This window comes from Ptychodera flava, chromosome 9, assembly GCF_041260155.1.
Source record: "Ptychodera flava strain L36383 chromosome 9, AS_Pfla_20210202, whole genome shotgun sequence".
NCBI lineage: Eukaryota > Metazoa > Hemichordata > Enteropneusta > Ptychoderidae > Ptychodera > Ptychodera flava.
This window is the reverse complement of record NC_091936.1, coordinates 44,641,197-44,660,016: the sequence shown is the minus strand read 5'-3', so window position 1 is coordinate 44,660,016 and position 18,820 is coordinate 44,641,197. Positions and strand designations below refer to the sequence as shown.

General features: G+C 35.9%; 2 protein-coding genes across 4 annotated transcripts in view; both read left to right on the top strand.

Moving 5' to 3' along the window:
- The window catches only part of LOC139141146 (uncharacterized), a 164,196-nt gene that overhangs the window by 62,159 nt on the left and 83,217 nt on the right, over nucleotides 1-18,820 (top strand). The gene's annotated exons all lie outside the window — the stretch shown is intronic.
- Nucleotides 8,602-17,198, top strand: LOC139141148 (insulin-like growth factor 1 receptor). Of its 2 annotated transcripts, XM_070710754.1 has the most exons (12): nucleotides 8,602-9,278; nucleotides 9,866-10,078; nucleotides 10,945-11,108; nucleotides 11,278-11,440; nucleotides 13,714-13,830; nucleotides 14,240-14,397; nucleotides 14,647-14,769; nucleotides 15,047-15,129; nucleotides 15,527-15,567; nucleotides 15,798-15,894; nucleotides 16,386-16,485; nucleotides 16,782-17,198. In XM_070710754.1, the coding sequence occupies exons 1-12, from the start codon at nucleotides 9,257-9,259 to the stop codon at nucleotides 16,830-16,832; spliced, it is 1,332 nt and encodes a 443-aa protein (XP_070566855.1). In that variant the 5' UTR covers nucleotides 8,602-9,256; the 3' UTR covers nucleotides 16,833-17,198. The 2 variants fall into 2 exon arrangements, with proteins under 2 accessions (XP_070566855.1, XP_070566856.1); XM_070710755.1 differs by lacking the exons at nucleotides 15,527-15,567; nucleotides 16,386-16,485; nucleotides 16,782-17,198 and having other exon boundaries at nucleotides 8,855-9,278; nucleotides 15,798-15,895.

Sequence of the window (18,820 nt, the reverse complement as noted above, 5' to 3'; positions counted from 1 at the left end):
CGTCAGGTGTGCAGCACCTGCCCTCACATTTTTACAATTAGTTTTATTCAGGGCCCTCGAGGAAGACTTAATGTTTCCGGCGTGTCGGCCAATATTGTTTATTGTATTAAATGCAAACGCTGTAGCATGCTGTATATCGGCGATACAATACGTCGTCCAGACGCAGCATTGGCGAACATCTTCGCGCTGTGACCGGTCTGATATCATGGCAGTTAGTGCAATCATTGCCACAAACCACTCTATCCGTACCGTCACAAACTTGAACAGCCACATCTTTTAAACTGAGTACACTAGCACCAACTGGAATGAATGTTCAATTCAATGTGTGCCATCTTTCTGTTACATAGCTGGTTGTTCTCCACACTTATATTTCCACGTTACTCCAACGTCTTTTAGTGCTGAAGAAGGACTGAAACCGAAATGTTCGTATTTTTATCCAATGCTTTTAACAAGTGTTTTTATCTCCCGCTGATCGGTTAGTATTCTATTGTAGCACTTAATTTACCTAAACAAATTCATGTGTCTTAGTTAGTTATCACTAATAATTGCTTACCTGTTGTTCTTCTTTCAAAATTGCAAAATTGAAACACCTTGCATTCCAAGTGACTAAATAATTGCCGATGTCTGATACCTGCGCTGTCAAAGCTAGCCTCATTTCAGCTTTGAAGAAAAGTGTTAATTTTGGTAATATTTGCATTGTTATTTTGTGTTTGTTGAACTAATCTGTTCGCTTCGTCGTCTTCCTAACGTATGTCGGAAAAGAAATTATACAGAGTATGCCTACTGTGGAAGGTGCGAATGGAGTTTAAAAACCGCACCGAGTTGGTGAAAGGATTAATTTTTCTTGTCGGATAAGGTTTTGCGAATCTGGGGTGTCGGGTTTGGAAACAGTAGCACAACTCCAGAAAACTTGAAACTTTCCAGAAATAGGAAACTTTTTATTCGAGAAGTAAACGGGAAGTCATAAAGGGGTTATTTTTATGCATGACGATAGTGGCAAAAAAGTTGTCAACATCGACTTAAAGATAATTGCAATCCAATCGAAGTGGTTTATTTATTATCAGAGAAAATAATAGACCTCCTAATGAGATAGCTTATCTAAGTATTTCATCGCAAATTTTGACATTAAACTGAATAGTGATTATTACTATCTTCATCTTAATTTCAAAGTCAACAACATACGAATCCCATAGGTATATGGATGTATTACCCCTATTTGTAACAATCAACCCTATTTGTAACAACATTTAATTTTCAAAAAAACTTTGCCGTATATGTTGAAATATTAATAAAATATGCATATTTGTATGTTTGAGGGCAATTTTCTTTTTTTTTTTCCTTGTCAAAACTCATTTTTTCCGAAACTGCTTTTGTTACAAATTGGGTTGATTGTTACAAATAGGGTTGACATGTGTCAACCCTATTTGTAACAATCAACCCTATTTGTAACAAACCTAAATTTCAAAGAAACTTGGCCGTATTTGATGAAAGCTTGATGAAATATACATATTAGTATGTTCGGGGGCAATTTTCTTTGTTTTCCTTGTTGAAACTCATTTTTCCGAAAATGCTCGTGAGATTAAATTTCGTTGTGCAGGTTCCTAGGGATAAGAGCCCTACTCGTAAGATATAATCAAGTCGTGCAGATACATGCCAAAGGTTTGTTTTGGGGCAATTTTCACCATTTTCGGTCAAAAATGTTAAAAATCTTGTTTTCTGACCGAAATCATACTAAACCTATATGGGGTTAACTTTTGTTACAAATTGGGTTGATTGTTACAAATAGGGTTGACGTGTCAACCCTATTTGTAACAATCAACCCTATTTGTAACAAAATTTAACCAACTTGAAACAAAACCTAATTTTCTACAAAACTTGGCCGTATTTGATGAAATCTTGATGAAATGTGCATATTAGTATGTTTTGGGCAATTTTTATTTTTTCCTTGTTGAAACTCATTTTTCCGAAAATGCTCGTGAGATTAAATTTCGTTGTGCAGGTTCCTAGGGATAAGAGCCCTACTCGTAAGATATAATCAAGTCGTGCAGATACATGCCAAAGGTTTGTTTTGGGGCAATTTTCACCATTTTCGGTCAAAAATGTTAAAAATCTTGTTTTCTGACCGGAATCATACTAAACCTATATGGGGTTAACTTTTGTTACAAATTGGGTTGATTGTTACAAATAGGGTTGACGTGTCAACCCTATTTGTAACAATCAACCCTATTTGTAACAAAATTTAACCAACTTGAAACAAAACCTAATTTTCTACAAAACTTGGCCGTATTTGATGAAATCTTGATGAAATGTGCATATTAGTATGTTTTGGCTATTTTTATTTTTTCCTTGTCGAAACTCATTTTTTCCGAAAATGCTCGTTAGATTAACTTTCGTTGTGCAGGTTGCCTAGTATAAGAGGCCTACTCGTAAGATATAATCGAGTTGTGCAGATAGGTTTGTTTTGGGGCAATTTTCACCAATTTCGGTCAAAAATGTTAAAAATCTTGTTTTCTGACCGAAATCATACTAAACCTATATGGGGTTAACTTTTGTTACAAATTGGGTTGATTGTTACAAATAGGGTTGACGTGTCAACCCTATTTGTAACAATCAACCCTATTTGTAACAAAATTTAATTTTAAAAAAATTTTGCCGTATATGTTGAAATATTAATAAAATATGCATATTTGTATGTTTGAGGGCAATTTTCTTTTTTTTTCCTTGTCAAAACTCATTTTTCCGAAACTGCTTTTGTTACAAATTGGGTTGATTGTTACAAATAGGGGTGACATGTCAACCCTATTTGTAACAATCAACCCTATTTGTAACAAAACCTAAATTTCAAGAAACTTGGCCGTATTGATGAAATCTTGATGAAATATACATATTAGTATGTTCGGGGGCAATTTTCTTTGTTTTCCTTGTTGAAACTCATTTTTCCGAAAATGCTCGTGAGATTAAATTTCGTTGTGCAGGTTCCTAGGGATAAGAGCCCTACTCGTAAGATATAATCAAGTCGTGCAGATACATGCCAAAGGTTTGTTTTGGGGCAATTTTCACCATTTTCGGTTAAAAATCTTGCTTTCTGACCGAAATCATACTAAACCTATATGGGGTTAACTTTTGTTACAAATTGGGTTGATTGTTACAAATAGGGTTGACGTGTCAACCCTATTTGTAACAATCAACCCTATTTGTAACAAAATTTAACCAACTTGTAACAAAACCTAATTTTCTACAAAACTTGGCCGTATTTGATGAAATCTTGATGAAATGTGCATTTTAGTATGTTCGGGGGCAATTTTCTTTGTTTTCCTTGTTGAAACTCATTTTTCCGAAAATGCTCGTGAGATTAAATTTCGTTGTGCAGGTTCCTAGGGATAAGAGCCCTACTCGTAAGATATAATCAAGTCGTGCAGATACATGCAAAGGTTTGTTTTGGGGCAATTTTCACAAATTTCGGTCAAAAATGTTAAAAATCTTGTTTTCTGACCGAAATCATACTAAACCTATATTGGGTGAAAGTCGCTAAGACTTACAAGAGTGAATTCACAAACATCAAAACACAATCTTCTTAATGACGTTCTTTGGTACAATGATAACATAAAGAATGAAGGAAGTGTCCTCTTCCTAAAAGATATCTTGGATGATAACAAGCTACTGGCTTGAACAATGGGAAATAATTGCAAAAAGTAAAAGCTTCACTTATGATATTCTAGACTTAGAGAATCATGGTCTGACATACAGTGATATCAAAACCAAGTCACTTTATATTGCAAATTAGTTTATAGGAAATGGCATGAAGTCAAAAGGTCAAATTGGTCAAATTTGGGCCAGAAACTTATTATCACCGACAAAGATAAAAGTACTTTATTTCGTCGTTTTGATTCTACAAGAATTGTTAGCAGTTCAGTGACCGATTTAAATTTGAAGATATTCCACAAAGGCTTATTACGGTGAAGCATGGCAAAACTTTAATTCAAGTGATGGCAAATGCCACATTTGTGGCCAAAAAGAAGCCCTTGAGCACATATTATTTGCGTGTCTTAACTTCTCTCTTTTTCACTCTTTAGCTGGCTTTCTTGTCCTGTAACGTCATGTTATTTGATTTTTAACTAAAATACTCCTGTAAGTGCGGATGTATATGGGTTTTCACTGTATCATATCTGTGTTTGAGTTCGAAATAATTAAATAAATAAATAAATAAATAAATAACTCCAGCAGAAATGCAATTCTTTCTTTGTCAGAAAATATAATTTTGATAAGGATACCAATATCGAAAGATTATAGCAATTGCAGGAATTGAAGACGATAACAATGTGAGATCAGACATTATACACTGTATCACTTCCTTTGTAAAATACACAGTATGGAATATAAGAAATTCAGCTGCTCTCGATGGGGTTAAAGTAACCCTCCAATCCTATGTTATACAACTCAAATGATTCCTTTTTTCATGGATAAATACAAATTTCACTTATCAGAAGATGAACAAAGCCGATGATTTTATCCCGACGTTTTCAAGCCTTGTAAGACTTGAAGCAGAAGGATGCATCTTGAACGATATGATACGACTTTATTGATATGTTTCTTTCTCTTCTTCTGGTGGTCTAATTTTTTCAGACTAGTTGCTTGGCACTTTTTCTTTTTTTCTCTCTCGACACATTCACAGTTATGTTGATTTGTTTTATTTGCCACTCTTTTTGAATAAATTTATCGTTTTCAAGAAAACCTCAATCACTGATAACTTATTGTGGCCTTGTGACAACATTTACACCCAAGTATTCGTACTACAGAGCCTAGGTGTCGCACATGACAATCCTTGGGTGAGAGAAAGCGATCCAAACGCAAATTAAGGAAATAATGAATAAGACTCGATGACACTCGTCTTGTCAAAGCTTTAAACTAAAATGGGAGTATGCATTATGTTATTTAGGTCATTTCCCCCACACTCATCATGACCTGAGTCCAATTAGTCTAGAACATTCTCAAGGTCACTGCCCTTAATGACCTCACAACCTTGAATTCAATTAGTCATGTTTGGAATGTTCTGGAAAGTTGATTAGTTGTGTAAGAGAGATAATTTTAGAACAGTAATTAGCATGTCAATAAAGGTTCTAGACTGTTCTTATAGGCTCTTATGTAAGCACATGTGTATAAAAGGGACGTGCACAGCTTCCAGTCAGACTTTTGGGATCGTGTCTCTTGTGTGTTACTACATGTGTTTGGAAACCCAGCAGTAGTCATTCTCAAGACTTATCAAGACCTTCACTGCCAACGCTGGATTTATACGGTGGACTTTGTGCAGCTTCAAGCCTGCAAGCCAAAGGACTGTTCATTCATTCGACTGACTGTTACAACTCTGAGACTGGAGCTTTGCCGTCCCAGCTGAGATAAGTAGTCTGTACACTTTTAAAGCTTGTACTCTATCCCTGACTTAGCAATTAGTTTTATTTTCGTAATAAATTTTGTTTAAACGTAAACTGCTGAGTTCACCCTTTTGTTCGTTTTCTCTGCACGTAACAATCATAAGAAATGTTGTGTCGATTGTTGAACTAAATATTGTAGGAAGATTTGTTCTGCGTGCCGTGTGAGAGTATTTCAGCGGTACTCAAAATGTAAAGCTTATTGTTAGAGTATAAAAATTACATCTATTACACTTTACACATGCGGACGAACAACGAATAGAGGAATTGGTTTATTGCATGATTTGAGTGTAATCCATCTCAGAAACGGGTGGTTGAAAATTTGGATGGGTGTATTTTGGTGGTCCTTTGTTAGCTTGACATACCGCAGGGTTTGTTATACGTATACAGCATCGGGCTAACGGCGCATCACGAGCCCCTGCCTGTTTCGTACGTTATACAATGAGCGTAAACGTAAGAGGGGCAGGGACAGCGAAGGATAGTAAAGGAAGAACACAAATTTTAAAACCAAAGTAAGTTGAGAATAAGTATTTTATGTACATAATTAAGCGAAGGACAACATTTTCAGCGGAGGATAAGATGCAGGGCAGTATTATCACCATAATAGCATTGTCCTTCGCTCTATTTTGCACAGAAATCTCTGTCCTTCACTATATGGTGAAAACGATGTCCTTCACCGTATTCTGCACTGATAACATTGTCATTCACTCTAATCTGTAGTGCGAATACTGTCAGACAAAGGACAGTATTTTCACTACGAACTGACTCTCGTCATTTCTGTTCTCAGAGTCGTTCGATTCAGTGTCCCTCAGTTAAGTCTGACCCCGCATTCGTAGCCTACGTCATGTCAAGTCTTGAGACATACACTTCACTTAAATGTATGATGATGTTATGTCTAGGATGGTAACTGACACTGCAACCAGGGCAATACAGGATCCTGGTTCCATATTCTCAAATTGCCACCTGCAAATAGAACAGGTACAATATAGTCTACAAATAACGCGTTACTTGTAGTATTTTCGAAACAAGACATCAGACTGTTTGCACCAGTTTTTGAGATATTGTCGGAAAAATCGGTCAGTCTGCGATATCAAATGCAAGATTTTTAACTTTGTCATCAATTTCAGGTTGAAAGTGCGGAAAAAACACTGATTTGTAATTTTTATGAAAACAATAAATGACAAATCTGAAAACATTCTGAAGCGAAGAAGATTATCTGTTTACCATTTACAGACGAGGATTTTTTCTGGAACTATGCAGAGAAGTTTAAACGATATGAAACAAATTGGCAGTCACTTCATGCACGTTTCGCTTATAAGTTAGAGAATGATCCCCAATTAGGAAAGAGAGGCAGAACAAACAAACAAACGAATAAACTCGTTTCTAAGGTGATGTATGTCAGAATTCCACAAGGAGAAAATGACAACTTTGGCCAGTGACTATTATAACTTCTGATTATCTTCCCAGCATTTGTTTTAATTTAAAATACAGTTTACTCTACACAGCATGTTGACAGCCATAGTATTCAGCTTGCCAATTCAGCCTGTAATTGTTGACAATTGAATTCTGTCAGGACTAGAATACATATGTAAACAATAACAATGCGTTTCTCATATATAAATGCTGTGTTTCAAAGCTAAATAATACGACGTGTTTCAACATAATTTGGGGGGTAGAGCAAAAACTTACGATTGACATACAGAACAAAATAGTGGAAAAAACCATCGACAGTTACGCAAAGCCTTTAACAGAGAGCGACTGCCCTGACTCTAGCAGGCTTCTGTCCTTACTTTGTCGGCTAAGACTGTTTCATCTCTTTTTACCATGGTCCATAAGCAGATCTATTATTTCTGAATTCCGTGCATCAACGGCAATTTGTAAAGGTGTTTTTCCATTCTAGCAAAAGCATGAAGGTAAAGATGTTTATATTAATATTCATCAGTCTACAGGGCAAACACATCGCTCACATTTTGGTTGGAAAAATGGTCTTTTATAAGCACGTTTATCAACATGGAGAACAAAATTTCGCACTTTTCTTGCAAGACAAATTTTTTGTCATGTGCATGTTCGTTATTCTTGAAATCTACTGTTTAAAAGATTAAAACCTCAAGTCTACGTCACGGACTTCTTAGAGCAGTGTACATTACGCATGGCGTGCTAGATTGGTCTGAACACTTGTACGAACGGAATTGTTTACCTTGTTGGAAAGCTCGACGTTAGCTTCATGTTTGAGCAAAAAAGACACAGCTGACGCCCAGTTCTTCTTGGTAGCCAGATGAAGGGGAAAATTTCAATCCTAAAGATGGATAAAGACAAATCATAGTGTTTCAGAGTCTCAGAACCAACGACTATTTAAATCAAGCACGTATCGCTATATCATTTATAAATACACATGGACAATATTTGGCCATGGTGGCATAGAGGTGCGTGCAATTACTTGGCCGACCTTTTGTACTTTTTTATATATCGACTATTCAGATCACTTTAAATCCTGAATTACTAATCACTCAGAGTACTTTTAATCCTGATTTTATAAGTGTACGTAACATTAAACCTTACATCATTAAAGTATTCGCTCGTTATTGCTACATAACATGGAGTAATAGTGGGAGATTACACGAACAATTGTTCACTTATCAATAGCGATAAGTGTTTCAAGTTCACTCTTTTTTGCACGATAAAGAATACAAATAGAAAACATCGGACGAAATATTGTAAAGGAACATTTGCTGAAATGATAAAAAGTACGAAATGTATTTGGAACACGGGACATCGTAGCAAACTACCATATTATACAAATTGCACACGGCAATTTGCTTTTCGGTATCAGAAACTGAAGAAATTTTGATGTGGCTTATTTCCATGACTTCTACTGTACCGAGTATGGAGCGTTGGTGTTTCCGCCAAGCTTTACGCAATTTGTTAGTGGTAATATCAAATTTTCTTCTGACGAGATGTCAAAACCAGCAGCTCCGCCTGTCTGTAGAGATCAAAGGATTCGTTTATGTAACGGGTAAAACAAACATTGACCGATGACAATTGATTATTAATGATGCACACACGAACGCAATCACGCAAACCCCTAAACAACTACCAACACTTGTCGAAATTAAAACCAAGAACATATACGCACGTTTCCCTTTCACAAGGTAGAAAAGAGAATTATTTTTGATGCAATCTGGTAAACACGAGATGTAGATATGACATACATATTGATAATGAAAACAGCAAAGGACAATTTAAGCAACGTTGGAAACGTCGCCCTCTATGATCTTATTATCAGATTCAATTTTAATAATTCGCATTTTTGTTTTTAGTCCAACGTAAACAAGTTGTAAAATGCAATTTTGCCTTCACTGGTACAATTTTCCACCTCATCATGAACTTTGGTTTCAAGATCTGTCTCATCACCAGCTAAAAGTTTCAGGACTTCAGCTTTTGAACTACTCTTTTTTGGGAGTGGAGATTTAGCCGAGTGGTTCTGTCTGTGGCCTCTCAGCTAGGCGACTGATGCCATATGTTTGCGTTTTTGGTTTGCATAATAGGTATCCATTCTTTCTCCATTCTCTCTATGGATTCATTGACGTTTCTTTTGATATAATATATCTTTCTGTATAATATCTAATTTTCTGCATATCCTCTTGTAAGTCTGTCTATAAACCACTCAAGAATTGTAGTTGCACCAATCCGAATAACAGTGTACCGTTCATGAACAATTCTTCCCAGGTTGCCATGAAAACTACTATGGTGAAAATTGTGATTTACCTTGCGCCTGTGAGAATGAAGCCATATGTGATCGACATCGAGGCTGCATATGTCGAGCAGGTTGGATGGGCACCTATTGCAATGAAGGTAGCTTACTGTCGTTATTCGACACCTCAAATCTTTGAAAGCTCATTGACGTCTCTTATCATCAACAACACTGTGCTGAATGCTCCCGTCTTAAGCAAAACAGTCTTCTTCTTAGTTCCTTAATAACATCTCAAGTGTGAGCCCCGCCTTTCAGAATGTTTAATTTCTCAGTACTCCATTAGTTCGATTTGCCATTGTCTAGCTACAAAAGTACGTCGTGAAAGTTATAGTTCAAGTTTAATTATGAGAGTTGTGTATCACTAGCAATCAGCGCCTAGTTTGCCTCTGCCTGCTAAGCGAAGTGATTGAATACGCAAACGAAGACAGAGCATGTTGAAACACAAAGCAAACTGACAGCTAATGAGTCAAACACAACAGTCTCATTTTAGCAATTACGGAAGGAGACTTGTATCGAATTCAAACTTTCCAATCGAGAGAGTACATATGTTGTCGAATACTATTAAAATCGCTAAATAGGATTAACAACTTCTGAGTGAAAATTTGTACAAACAGGTCTACAAGCTGATACTCGCAGTATAGCAGAATACAACATTATAAATACTCTTAGCGTGTCATTTTTATTTAAGGGTGTTTGCCAGGGTGGTATGGAAATGATTGTGCTTCTCAGTGTATTTGTGAGAACAACTCCACATGTGATACAAAGGATGGCACATGTACTTGTAAGGAAGCGACCTGTGGAAAGTACTGTGACTCGAAATGTGAATGCTACGAAGAACAACATTTCGTCTGTGAAGAGACTACTGGACTTTGCCGTTGTGAGGGAAGTAGATTCCAAGCAGGTAATGAATACCTCAGTCCATTATGCACTTTAGAAGTTTTTACCAACACTGATCGTTTAGTGATCGTTCCTCAAGAACGGTTAACAGTTTCACACCTTCGAGCGCCAAAGTCAGTTTTGTTACCTTCATACAATGTACCAGAGTCAATGTTTTTAGAGGTTTTACAAAATTTTGATAAAATTTTTAGCCAATGAAATGTGACATCCTTTTGGTCCAAAATAATCAAAGTAATTGCAGAAAAATTCATAACATTGGTAAAATGTTGCACTAAAATTTTGGTGGGAAAAAAATTACAGCCCTCAAAGGGTTAATCACTAGCTTCACGAGAGTCGAAGTTTTGCCGGCTGACGACGATCCCAACGTCAAGCTTTTCTCTTTATCTCGACATTTTTTGTCACTCACTCAAGCAGGTAAATAACGGCGGGTAGCGATCACTGTCAATACATTGTACGCACCGGTGTGCTTTAATCGAGTTTTGATTGAGTTTAAGACTTTCTCGTAGCCGGATATGTCCTTTAATATAATTTTAAAAGAAATTCAGCTGTAAGATATCATTGCAGATTTATTACAAAAAATACAATTTATACTTGCAATAGGTATTCCAAGATCGTAATTATGGCGGAGGCGCGACAAGGAACATGATAATGACAACGACGACGATGGCGACGACGACGACAGTGATGATGATGATGATGATTATGATGATGATAATGATGATGATGATTATGATGGTAGTAGTGGTGGTAGTAACAGGATGATAATGAATACGACGACGACTTATGCGATGTTCGTTTACATCACCTTGGTTGCCATTTGACGTGTGTTCAGTGAAGATTTGACGCTGTGAACATTTCTCTTGCTTTCAGATTCAACGGGATATTCATTTGACATCTTCTTGTTTGCTGTCATTGGTATTGCTAGCGCTGCAATAGCTTTATTTGCCTGCTTGGTATGTCTTGCCCACGGTTTGAGAAGGCATCGACAGGGGTTCAAAACAATCGTCGATACGGAATTCGACAGCTACGTAGAGGTAGGTTCAGATCTCAGTACTGTTTTAAAAGCGTCATTGTCGCATTAATTAGAATGGATAATGCCATTGCCACAAGCAAGGTGCACGGATGGAGTCAAGAGTAGCCGTTCGATTCAAATGGACTCTGTGTTGCACATGTTGGTATGACTACGATTCTTTGTGACAATAGGAACTATTGAGAGAACATCCGGATCTGGAAGAGTGGATACTCAAACGGAAAGACATAAAGGTGCAGAAGGAGATAGGATTCGGTGAGTTCGGAAGGATAGAATTGGCAGAACTTCAGAGAAGAGATGGAACTGTAACGGCTGCCTTAAAATCATTGATGACAAGTACGTTTTGCAAAACATACTCATTTAGTCTTGAATTTTTAACGATTTGTTTTTCTGTGTTTAGCTCCGCTGTCAGCGACGCGGAGCTTACCAAATAGGCTGATTTTCCGTCGTCCGTCCGTGGTCCGCCGTCCGTCAACAATTGCCTTCTACTCTGAAACCGCATGTTCGATTGCTTTGAAATTTGATATTGAGTTCACTTGGGATGACCTCAGTTAGCTTTGTTCAAATCGTGGTGAAATTTGCATATTTGTATTTTGGGGACATTTTTTGCTGTTTTTGGCCAAAACATCTTCTTTTAAACCGCATGTCCGATTGCTTGAATATAAAGTTCACTTGAGTGAACTCAGTTAGATTTGTAAAAATCAGGGTAAAATTTTCAAATATGTATTTTTAAAGCAATTTTCATTATTTTTGGTCAAAAGTCTTAAGAAATCGTCTTCTTCAAAGCTGCAGGTCAGACAGCTTTGATAGTTTTAGAATTAGGTCCCAAGGGATGACATATTTCAATTTTGTTCAAATTGTGAAGAAATATGCAAATTTGTATTTTAGGACAATATTTGTCTTTTTTGGTGAAAAATTTATTTCACCCAAACTGCTTGTCTGATAACTTTGATATTTCGTATCCAGGTTCATAGGGATAATCAAAACGTAATATATTCAAATTATGATGAAATCTTCAATTTTGTATTTTTGGGCAATTTTTGAGATTTTTGGACAAGAATATTTTGGTCCAAAAAATTGTCTGATAACTTTGATATTTGGTAAACAGGTTGCGACCAAAAAACTAAATGTGATATAGTGGATTTATGATGAAATCTGCAATTTTGTATTTTTGGAGTAAATTGGTATTTGGTACACAGGTTCCTAGGGGTTTTCTTAAAGCCCCTGTAGCTGTAACTCTTGGAATTTGATGACCTGAAAAAGGCTTTACATTTTCTCTGGTTTATTTCTTTAAATTCTCCAAATTTAAGGACATAGTCCTTTACTACTGAAAAATTGGACAAGTAAATTTAAATTTTTACCTTTATTTTGATTTCCAGCCATTTTTTAAAACTGGTAATATTACAAAGAAAACAAAGCTTATGATGTCCCAGTGGAAATCATTCAGCACTATGCATTGTATTTGTCTACGCTTACGTTTCTGTGAAGATTTCAAGGCATATATGAACGGCCTACAGCGGTTTTGCTTTATTTGCATGAGGGCGCCATTTCACGTTTGGGAAATTATTTATCATTTATCTTGCTCAAAATTGCACATGCAGTCTCAGCGTATTATTCTACTTGTATAAACACCTCTCAATGAGTGCATTCCCACGAAGTTGTTTTAGTTTGGATGTAAAATCAAAATAATAATGCTAAAATATACAGCTATTGGGCCTTTAATATGATATACTGAAACTTTAATGAAATCTGTAATTTTGTATTTTTTGGCATTTTTTGTGCTTTTTGGTGAAAAAATGTTTCTCAAAAAATACCCATAGCTTTGATTGATATGTTCTCAGGGATCTTAATGCGATATGTTCATATTATGACGATATCTTCAATCGCGATTTTTGCAGCTATTTAGACATTTTTGTCAAGCCTTCATGAAATGAACTTTCAAAGATTTCCACCAACTCCATCAACACATATGTCACAAGTAGTCATTCTCTACATAACACAGCGGCCCACCAGGTCGTTTGTATATTTTATCACTCATCCAACAGGCGAACCAAATCACTTGATGAGGTACCCATAGACCACTACCAAATGTCACCCCACAGTGACATATAATATATTATATATATATATATATATATATATATATATATATATATATATATATATATATATATATATATATATATATATATGTATGTATGTATGTATGTATGTATGTATGTATGTATGTATGTGTGTGGGTGTATGTGTGGGTGGGTGGGTGTGGATCGTAAGTTAGTAAATCAGGACCTATCTATATTATATCGATACAAAATACTGCAAATTGCTACAAGAGCGACTATCTATGCATTCATTATACAGAAGACTCATACGTGTACATGTAAATGGCTTGGGATTCTGTCCTAAGAAGTCATGTAATAATAAGTTGAAATAGACTATGGCCTGTAAACCTTGCTGTGAAAAATGATTTCAAAACTTGCTATGTCTGATATTACAACAGGATAAATAAAACGTGTCTTTCCGATAAGAAATGGTTACATTGATCCAAAACGTGCAATGCATTTTACTCCGTAACGTTATATCAAGTATTATTTCTTGACATTTACAAGAACTACGACACTATCTTCCGATATCATACCGAGACTTTTGTCATGAGATTGCCTGTTTGAAGAAACTGCAAGGTCACCCAAATATAATTTACCTTCTTGGAATCGTTGTATCTGGCGGTAAGCCTTTCAATTTGTTCGGGTAGAAGTTTCTTCGGGTAGAAGTGGATTACAAATTCAGTGTTTATGACTGTGGCTAGGGAAAAAAGCACACCATCAGTTTCTAATAACGCGATGAAACCATTATTAACGACAAATAGCTTTATGCCAAGGGAGGGAATATTTATGCTTGGTACTCTTATCATCGCTATGGTTTATCGTGATTAAATCATAAAATAATCAACCTGCACACGATTCCTTTGCATATCAAACTTGTCGTAAATGTAATATGAAGTTTCGTGAGCCGTAACAATCACTGTCTACTTCACTTTTCCTAACTGTTGCATGCAGTCATATTTCAATTGTTGTAAATATTTGTTGTTGTTGTTGTTGTTTGCGCATTCGTTTCATCAACCATTTGCCGATGTAGACCCGAAGTACATAATTGTCGAGTATGCGGCACGAGGTGACCTACTTAATTATGTACGAGAATTGCGAAACAGAGGTATCACGCGTCCTGAGGAAGAGAGGCTTCTAGGAATGGCAAGGGATATAACGTTAGCTTTGCAACACATGGAAGAAAACAAGGTTTGTTAAGTATCAAATTCCAATAGTAAACTATCAAGATTAAGTGGCATTGTATATTCTCAAGAAAATTTCAGCGCGCATATAATGAATGTTTTAGAATCGCATAGGACTCGGTTTAGTAGATTATATTGCCATAATTTGCACATCACCCTAATTTGTACTATGTAGGATACTCCGTCGCGAGTATGACATTCATGAATATATTAACTAAGAAATGTAATTGACCAAAGCGATGTATTTTTCTTTCAGTTCATTCATCGTGACATTGCTTGTAGAAATGTTCTTATAATGGAAGACTACGTGGCCAAAATTGGTGATTTTGGTTTGAGTCGGGATATCTATGAGACAGGACAATATTGTAAAGACCTCTGGGTAATTGTAACTTTATATATTTCTATGCTAACAGTGTTCAATTAGCAATAGACGTCTTACTCTTTTAAAGCACAGACAATACTTCAAGCATAAATATAGTCTAGGTTCATTTTCAACCAAATGTAATTGAAAAAGGTGATTGCAATAACATTATTGAATGTCTTAGAAAAGCAAAGCTGATAAGGTACATGAATTTTTCGTATAAACACACCGACGGTATGCTGTGAATTTTCATTATGAGAGTAAAAGAAATGGAATAATACTGGTTGTCCTACAGTCACCAATCCATGGTCCGCTACCCTTGAAATGGACGCCACCGGAGTTCCTGCAGGGTGGAGTGTATGACACAAAGGGTGATATGTAAGTAAATTATAAAATTGTCATATTCAATAACAGTAGACACTTTATCGAGAACAAAATCGTTATCGAACCATGCATGTTTGCCTAGCGACACAGTGTACTCGACACAATCAAGCAATATACTACCTGCGAAGTGTTTCTTAAAATGTATGAGTAGGCATTTCCTAAAAACCCTTGACCGTAACCAAAACACAGATATAAATGTACCTACATAGTTTGTCACTGTAATAGAAACAACAAAGAACACTGACTAAGCAAATGTCATGTTTCAAGGAAATTTTAATTAGTCAATAAGTTCAGTCGTTGATTAATAATTAAAAGTGAGAATGGTATTATACAAATTCAAGAGTTTACTTTTGTCCTGCCTTTTATTGATTTCATTTTAATTTTCTGCCAGCTGGTCATATGGAGTCTTGCTGTGGGAAATTGCTACTTTAGGTACGTCAATTTTGAGCAAAAATAGGAAAACGGTACGTCCTTTGAGTAACAAAGTAAAATTGCTGTAATATCTTTGAATTCAATACGCCGAAAACTTTAAATAGTGTCAGTAGATCATTCCTCATGATAGTATTCAGTCATTCTTGTAACCGGTTGAATCGCAATCTACAAGTGAACAATTTCTAAAGCTTTCATTCAAAAGTAAAGTCTACTTATATTGATTTACACAGGGGAAACGCCGTTTACAAATGTTCCGACGAGTGAAATGACTACATTCTTCCTCGATAGACAAAGACTTTATCAATCGGAAAGATGCACGAACAGTTTGTAAGTAAATTTAATATGCTATGATTAGGTACATAATACTTTGTTTCTCCTGTGAACTTTTGTGCTGACAACAAAAAGCGCTATACTATTTTTATAGAGAGAAAATATTTAATTGATGGGAGTGAAAAGTTAGCTCTAAAAAAGTAACTCGGAAAACTTCAACATTTATTATAATAATGCTGACGTATTCATTTCATTATGACGATCTAGGGAGTATGAACGTATGAAACGATGTCGATAGCTTGTATCATGTATGCATGTTGGGCAAAAACTTTGCTTCACTAGTACGTGCAATATGTAGGATTATGTGTTTGTTTCGCTCGTTTTTTGTTTCGATAGTGTTTTTTCATTATTGGCCAGAACATCTATTATCTATTTGGTTTCAATATGCAACGTAGTTCGATCATCATAGTAAATTTCGATTGCTTATCGTTTTGCTTTTGATAGTTTTCAATCACTGATTCTATTATTCCCATACCATTGTTATACAGGTACAATATAATGTTGAGATGTTGGCAATTGAAGCCGATTGCAAGACCAAATGCAAGAGAACTGACCAATGAATTGGAAGAGTTGTCAAGACTCTACGAGGTAAGTTATAGTTGGAAAACATAGCTTTCAAATATCAAGTATCTTGGAAATGTCTCTCAAATATCCGGGGAACCAGGTTTCTGAAAGCAAATGATAAACACAAAGACTGTAATACAGATGGATAGATAGATTGGCATCCGGATTTGTGAGTTGGTTGGATGAGAAATTGATTTATGGCTTGAAAAGGAGACAAACGACAGGAAGACAGATAGAAAACAGATCTTTGCAAAGATGTCGTAAGCAAACTTGTGTATAAAGATCATTTATTGAAGTTCCTAAAATGTTACAAATTGCAGAGATTCTTCAATGATATTGTTCCTGAACAATTTGAAATCGAAGACTGGTGAGAAGAATTTATTTGGCACCATGCGCTCTATTGTTGAATATTTTGGTAGTGCATCATACAACCGACTTAAATAAAGGTAACCTTAATAAATGGAATGTTCGAGGAACTCTTGTCAGCATCGTGTGAAGGAAGGCGAACATATAAAGAAAGAGTCAGTTTGTAAAATCTCAAAGCAATGGACATTCTGAGGATTGGGCCGTCCAAATAATATATAAGAGTGTCGAGCTAGGAATCCTTTCACTTCTATCTGACGATTGCAGGATGCATGAAACTTAAGTAATAGATTTCATTACTTTGTACTTGCAGTAATCTGTTTATTTATAACGCTCTTCTTAGCATCGAGCACTGTAATTTCCCATTAGGACATTTATATACTTCGATATATATGTATATACATACATATATATATATATATATATATATATATATATATATATATATATATGTATGTATGTATGTATGTATATATGTATTATATAAATTACTTCAAAATTAACACGATTGGAACTAATTTGGGATAATTGGATCTTTTATTTAAAAAGAGATGATCTTACATTTGCAGATTGAAATGACATTACTTCACCATCCACTTATCCAAAATTAGTTCCAATCGGGTATATAGCCAGAGATTGATTGAAAGAGAGCTAGACATGCATATTCACGGTTTTGCTTTCAAAGAACATATTTCCATGTGTATAGCAGAACTTTAACCCATTGATTAGTACGTCACTTTATTCAGATTTGACTTTTACCCTCTCAATAATTTTGTATTCTGTTAAATGTAATTACTGTATGTTATTAAATAGTGGTATTTCTTGAAGAAATTTCAAGCATTGTGATTTCTTTGCAAAAACGTTTGCATGATATAATGCATATTTCTTACTGCTTCTCGCTTCTACTTTCCTTGGCTAAAGACATCAAATCAGGTCCAATAATAATTACCATTCAAGGTAACTATGAAATTTACCAAGCCCAAGGAATATATCAAAATGACAAAGGCAATGGGGTACCGAGAAACGCAGGTTCAAGCCCAAGAAATACAAACGTTAACTGAAAAGTCAAAGAGTCCCGAGTCGTGTAATCTACCTATTTTGCAATCTAACATCGAGAATCAACTTACATACGAACGAAAATTACATTTTGTTTATTAAGAGTGTCCTAAATTTGATCGCTAAAGAAGCGGAGGCCAGTGCGCATTATCCAGTACCGAATCTATCTTGATAAGAAAATCGCCAAACCGGAAGATAATGAACACCTAATGTGACTGTCTCCCAGGTTGACACAGCATCAATGAGGTGATCACAAGCTTTTGCTTTAAGACTGCATTCACTTTCATACATTAGACATAATGCGAACAAAACATGACCTAAACCTGCATGATTTACTTCAACTCATTGTGAGTCACCTAACCTATAATAGTGTAATTGCCCCGCCCTATTGTGATGACTGATATTTGCCGTTCGGCGATTTGCTAGACCGTCATGGTCCGATATGATGATCATCACGCAATGCCCGTGTGCCAAACGTATTGATGAGTGAGTCATTGCACCGCATCATGACATCCGGCAAAAAGGGAAGTCCCTGCACACCTATCTGGGCAGGTAAATTCTGTCACATGGAATTTTACGCTTGCCTGACAGATAGACAGTTAATATAAAAAATATACAGGGTATACAGCACGCGATTTGCTCAGGCAGGCAACGTTTCGATATTATCTGCCCGAATGTGAGGCAATAATGTTTCACGGATGTCCTACACCCTTATGTAGTCATTTCATCCATTCACCCAATCACCAAACGATAGGTTGCTGGGTAAGCTTTTCTGGGGTAATATCCAATTTTCGCGGGCAAGAAATTTGACTTTGAGTATGGACATGTGGACTTTTGGAATACGATCAAAGGAATATGAATTACCTAGTTGATACGAAACTGAAGTTACCCCTCAGATCATTAATTTGAACGTGTCGAAAATCAAATAAATGTCAAACGT